This window comes from Ips typographus, linkage group LG8, assembly GCF_016097725.1.
Source record: "Ips typographus isolate SLU linkage group LG8, UJ_Ityp_2.0, whole genome shotgun sequence".
Classification (NCBI taxonomy): Eukaryota; Metazoa; Arthropoda; class Insecta; order Coleoptera; family Curculionidae; genus Ips; species Ips typographus.
Genome location: NC_138429.1, coordinates 2633837 through 2639836, shown reverse-complemented (window position 1 = coordinate 2639836; position 6000 = coordinate 2633837). Strand labels below are relative to the sequence as shown.

General features: G+C 35.4%; 1 protein-coding gene across 1 annotated transcript in view; it reads right to left on the bottom strand.

Moving 5' to 3' along the window:
* Positions 1–1366: 1366 nt before the first annotated feature.
* Positions 1367–6000, bottom strand: part of chm (lysine acetyltransferase chameau) — a 28056-nt gene continuing 23422 nt past the window's right edge. The window contains exons 13-14 of the mRNA XM_081985290.1: positions 3898–4058; positions 1367–1624 (exon numbers count right to left, since the gene is read on the bottom strand). Of these exons, the coding sequence (XP_081841416.1) occupies positions 1421–1624; positions 3898–4058 (365 nt within the window). The 3' untranslated portion in view covers positions 1367–1420. The remainder of the gene's footprint in view (positions 1625–3897; positions 4059–6000) is intronic.

The following is a 6000-nucleotide window of genomic DNA, read 5'->3' as shown; positions in this document are numbered from 1 at the left end:
CTATAGTGCTTTCAAATAGCTGTGACCAAATTTTTTTTATTTTTTTTTTTTTTTAGAAATTAATCAATTAATAATTAATAATAAACAAGTAAATAGTAACACCATTTCTATGGCAACAGTTGATGCAGGGTGTTCTTTTGTGACTGTTTGCTTAGAGGATTTTTTAATTTTAATTTGTTATAACTTTGTTATTAATGAATGGATTTTCATGAAATTTTGGTCACAGCTATTTGAAAGCACTACAGATCCAGTGGCTAATAAAAATTCTCCATTTTCTATCAAGAAAAAGTATCGTAATATGACCTGAAAATTGAAATAAATATTTAAAATTTTCTCCCGTAATAGACATTCCTAATTATTTCAAAAAAAAAATCATTGAAATCGGTTAATAACCTAAAATTTTATAGGGGTGTTTCCATTCTAAATGGGTCACACTGTAGAAACACAAAAAATCTGAAATTGAAATAACGCGTTCTAAAATACAAGTGACGAATCTGAAATACAACTTACGTTTTCTAAAACCAAATTTACGATAATGAAATACAAGTTATAGATTCTGAAATCCAACTTATATTTTTAAAATCCAAGTGATATTTTCTAAACTACATGTGTAAATGGTGTAGAATTCAGACAGTGAAAGATTTACTCTTTCAAATTGTGGTCGTATTTATGGTTCTTATCTGCAAAAAACGGTACTTAACCTTCAAAAGCTGGTCACAATTTCTAGATTTGTTCCATTCCTGTAGCAGGATCATAAATAAGGAAAAACTGTATTCCGACACTTTCCTAGATTGGACAATTTGTGTTTAGAGAAGATTTGAATTTATTGACAGTTGACCAAATTCGCATGATAGTGATTACAGTTTACGACTTAGTATCAAAAAGGTTCTTGTTTTGTATTTTTCTTTCCAAATACAGTGAGAAGAGTTCATAATCTCTCTCGTTCCAATCATGCACACCCACTATAAAAATCGTACACAAAGGTTTGCCATAATCCATCGAATGAGAAGCCGTAAAACGAAATCTCCTTCAAAAGACGAGGCTCTTTAAATCCATAAACATTATTTAAAAGGAGCTGGTCTTTTATCCTTGGTCTTTTAGCCCACCACCATCATTCTTTTTTCGCCGTCTAGACTCAAATGATTTATTTGTCAAGCGAACTCATTTTCGCCGAAAACGCAAATTACGATTCGGCGGCAGGTCGTTGCATCTCTTAAAAGGCGAAAGACATCAGAGAACAAAAGACCCGATCGGTTTAATTATGCAAATTATCCTTTGGCAAACGATAGGGGAATCGTTTTTAATACTTTTCAAATAAACTTCACTTTATATTAATTCCCTTTGAGTTTTGATAATAATTCCTTAATAATATTCACAAAAGTTTTATTTAACACACAAACAAGATGTTTTAATCTAAATCTCATGCTGGTGTCTGGCTTTGTGGTGGTTTCCACCGCAAATAATTGGGATCGATCTCTTTAAGCATCGATCCTCTTCGTTGAACCCGTTCAACGTATTCGTCTAAAACGTCTTGTTTTCTGAGTATAATGTGTTTACCTTTCCAGTATTTCATCATTCCTAAAGCTTGTAACGTGGACACGATGTCGTAGGAATGGATGGCCATCTGAAAATTCAATACTTTGTTGCAGAACAAATTTCAGTATTTCTAAATGAAAAAAATAGTCTATTCTACAACGAGCATGTAATTATAGCTATTACATCCGTGTAGAATACTGCTGTCAACGTGACAATCGTCATCGCCATTGACTGCTATAGCAAAATCAAAGTAAATTGAGACACAAGTTGTTTTGTACCTCCATGGAATTTGACAGTTTCCTGGTTTAAGACAAAACTGTCATATCTGTCAAAACCACTCACAATGCTATAAATTAAGTTTGATACTGCTTATACTAATTTTACTGTCTTTTGTGGTTTTACAGCTCTATGGAGAAGATTTTGAGGGTTGTCATTTAAAATAAACTAAAATTAATTCAGAAACACAACCACATGTTATAAAAATGCCAAAAATGCACTGATGAAAGTATAAAATGCATTCAACCAAAGTCCAACTGATTGTGTTACTTTCCAAGTAAGTTTCGTGGTTTTGTACCTTTATGGAATTAGACAGTTTTCAGGTTTAGAACAGAACAAAAGACTGTAACTGACATCCAAGGGTGATCTGTCAAAATATGACATAACAATGTAAACAAACTCTACGTCGTCACAGGCCACCGCCCTCTGTACAAGAAAGCCTAGAATGTCACTTTTAATGGCGGCGTTAGCGGTTTTCGTTTTGTACACAAACCTATGCAGATGCAGTAGAAAATATGTTTTTTTTTATTTTTTCGTGTAGTTGATTAGAAGTTGTGAGTGAAAAATCAAAGAACGCTTCATTCCTGATCCAGATATGTATAGATATGGCTTTTTATACCCAATAAAGTCCAGCCAAAGCAAGTTTGGTTAGAACCCTTTGTCCTGAAAAGTACAACAAACTAATGTGAAAACTGCTAAATCAAAGAAAATTTGGAAATCCTTGAAGCTAGGTAAGCAAAACTGGTAAATGGGTTTTATATTATTACCAAGACTTTTCTTTTAAAATGTAAATGTGCCAATTGAACTTCTAAAAGCTGTCCTGTTTCTTCAGAGTAAACCTTTGTTGCCCTCAAAATGCAGGCGGCCTCAAAATGTAACTCACATACCTATGTATGTAAGAGGCAATAAGTTTACTGAATGAGAAAGCATATTGTACTTACCACTGAGTATTGTGTTGGAGTAAAATCATTCTAGTTCAAAGCTTTCAACCACTGTTGGGTTCGAGCAGGGTCTTTTGGAAAGTAAAAGACTGACACTTTTGGGCCTTTCACCAAATTGCTTTTACAATTTGGCAAACAACAAGTGTGGACGGCATATTGTAGAGGCAATGGAATTTAAGTTAAAAAACCAACAACAAATTATAGAACAATGAAGGAACAATAACAATAGTGATAACACAATAAAATGAACACAAACTACACTTTCACTAGAACAATAAACATATAAACAACAATATATAATAGCAAACAAAAATTACTTTGGCAAGTAATCCCAAGTCTTGACTTTAAACCTTAAAAATTAATTTAATCATGGAAAAACTCAATTTCCACAATACAAACAAATGCAAACTGTCAACCACTATTTCGGCCATATTGGAATTTTTGGCATGCACCTTCTTGGCTTTCTTGTACAGAGGGTGGTGCACAGGCAGATAAATATTTTAAACTTGACAAATGAAGAAGAGTTTAGTTCAGACTGTGATAATACAGATGGAAAGAGTCACAGTCTGAACTACAGTGTGTTATTTTGCACCTAATCTGTCACATTCAAGCCTCAATTTAGCTTAAGTGGTACTTAAAATCGACTTGGAAGAAAGACACTTTTCGAACAGTCGTAGATAGTTCTATTTTGGTGCACCGTAACAAATCGGATGATTCACACCACAAATAGACGGGTATTCCTTTAAACAGTCTGAGGAAACCCCGATCAGTGTCGATGATTCACACACGCCAAGTTAATATGTAATTACGTGCTCCGGTGTAAGTTTGTACGTGCCAGAAATAAAACTCGATAGCACGTCTGCCTAACGCCAAATTGACTGATGAAGCCGACCGGACGTCTTGCTGACTTACATTCGACATACAATTTTTCAAATTAGTGCCCACTCGATGGCCATCAACTTGAATTAATCCAATTCTTCAGATAAATTGTTTGTAAACGCTTCTCTACCGATTTATTGACTGTCGAGTGTAGAAGGATTTACACTCAATTCGTTCTTGAAACTACTTTTTGATATCCTGCTAAAGTTTCAATATTTTTTTTAATTTTGATTACAAAATCATAAGTTCCCACATTTTGACTTACCTCCTGACTGATATCCTTGACAGATAAAGTAGTTCCAGCTCGCGAACACAAATAGTTAAGAAGAACATCCTTCCAGTAGGACCTATAGGAAATTAGTCCGAGATCACTTAGAGGTTTTTCTGGAGATCCAATTTTACCTTCTACACGTGTAAGCAGATAACCTGCAACAAAAAGAAGTGAATAAAGACTTAAAAAAGTAATCTAACATTCTAAGTTCACAATAAATAGATGAAAGGCGTTGGCGTAAATTTATCGTTACTCCTAATGCACCCGCTTATTGATTGACCAATAAAACTCTGAAATGAATCACTAGAAAGCCCGTTTGTACATGTTTGGTTTATTGATGGCGGAAAATGTACGTTATTATTCAATTTGCATGCAACCCTGTCCACTTACGACAAGACGGTAGGCGATTGCGACCAGCGATAGCTTCGATTCGGCTGGTATAATTAAATCGAACCATATTATGTAAATTTGGATTGTTCCTGTTCCTGTTCATAATAAGATTGCGAGACAGATGACTGTAAAATTATAGTCGAATTGCGGCAGAACGAAATCACCACCTAACGAGAATTATGTGCATACAATAGTCCTGGGGGTCTATTCTTGAAAACAGGGAACGGAATTCTCAAGAGAAGTGTTGATAGAATGTGACAGAAGAAGCTGACAATGGCGGGTTCCTGTCACATTCTACAGGTCTTTCTCTTGAGATGTCCGTTCCCTGCTTTCAAGAATTAGGCCCCTGGACTACTAACTGTATCTGATTGTTCGGGAATGTTTAAACAGTTTAACTGTGATTTAGACCATATTAAGCTAATTTGATTAATAAAAGTACCACTGATAATAAAAATAAAACTGTTATTAATAAGTTAACTATACAAAAATTTACAACACAAATTATTAATAAACATATTAAACTAGCATCTGAAACAATCACAACAAAAATTTAAACAAAACATTTGGTAGGATACCTACCCTTACTACCTAGGGACTTTTGGTAACAAAAACTTAAAAATAAAGAAAATACATATTTAAATATTTCTACTAGAAACATTTAGACAGGACATATGTCTGTAAATTCTTAAAGGGACAATGTTCTTTTATTTCAGTAATTTTCTTACTGTTAAGTGGGTGAGAAGAGAACAAAAACACAGAGAGAGGACCCAGTAATATTTTCCCTACAGTTGGAAAAACTAAGAAAAGTAGTGAATCTTCTGATAAAAGCGATGAAACGGTAACAATGGACAGCAAAATGATTGTAGTGGTTGGTCCATGGTGTTTGCTGTGTCTAGAGCGTTGGGCAAGTACAGGCAACGTCACTCCAACTCTTTTACCGACGACCAGGTGCCGGAAAACGAAGAAAGTATATGAAGAAGAAGAAGAGCCTGCTAAAACACCATCTAAGGTAATAGAACAGAAATCTGTAGAGAGTGACACCACTAATAACAAAATCAGAAGCTGAAGGCAGCCCCAGCTTTCAAGGTAGAACATTTCCAAGGCACCAAGTTTGGAGATCTCAAGTCACCGTGCTGATGACGAGGATAGCAAAAGTACTCATTCTTGGAGGAGTACCTCCAGAGTGTCTTTTCGCAGACAAAGCACTGAAATAGCATCGATAGTGAGGATGAGTGGTACTGTTACGAATTGAGGAAATTACCAGAAAACACAAAAACAAGACATGGGGTCAACTCTGATTGAAGAACCAGAATTGGAAGATGAGAGCGTTATGAGCCTGAAGAAGAAGTGAAGGAAAAAATGTCTTTCGCGTTGCGAGAGCTGAGGATGAAAGCTAAAGTTGTGGAAGGTGTTTTAGATCAGAAAGACCATAACCTATTGACAGTTATCACGGCCAAAAAACGTGGTTCATTTCACTTCGACAATGCGGCAGCACTTTTTGAAAAAATTAAAATCTACCACCATGAATCCTTAGAGAGAATGCTTGGAAGAGGAAGAAAAGCAACAACAGCAAATTCAATACTTGGAGGAGCCAGCAAAAGACGAAGATGACCGATCTTCTGGAGCTATGTCAGGTCCGGATAGTCCCCAGCAAAGCACCGACGAGTACGATGAGCTGGAAATGAAAATTAACGATGAATTCGCCAA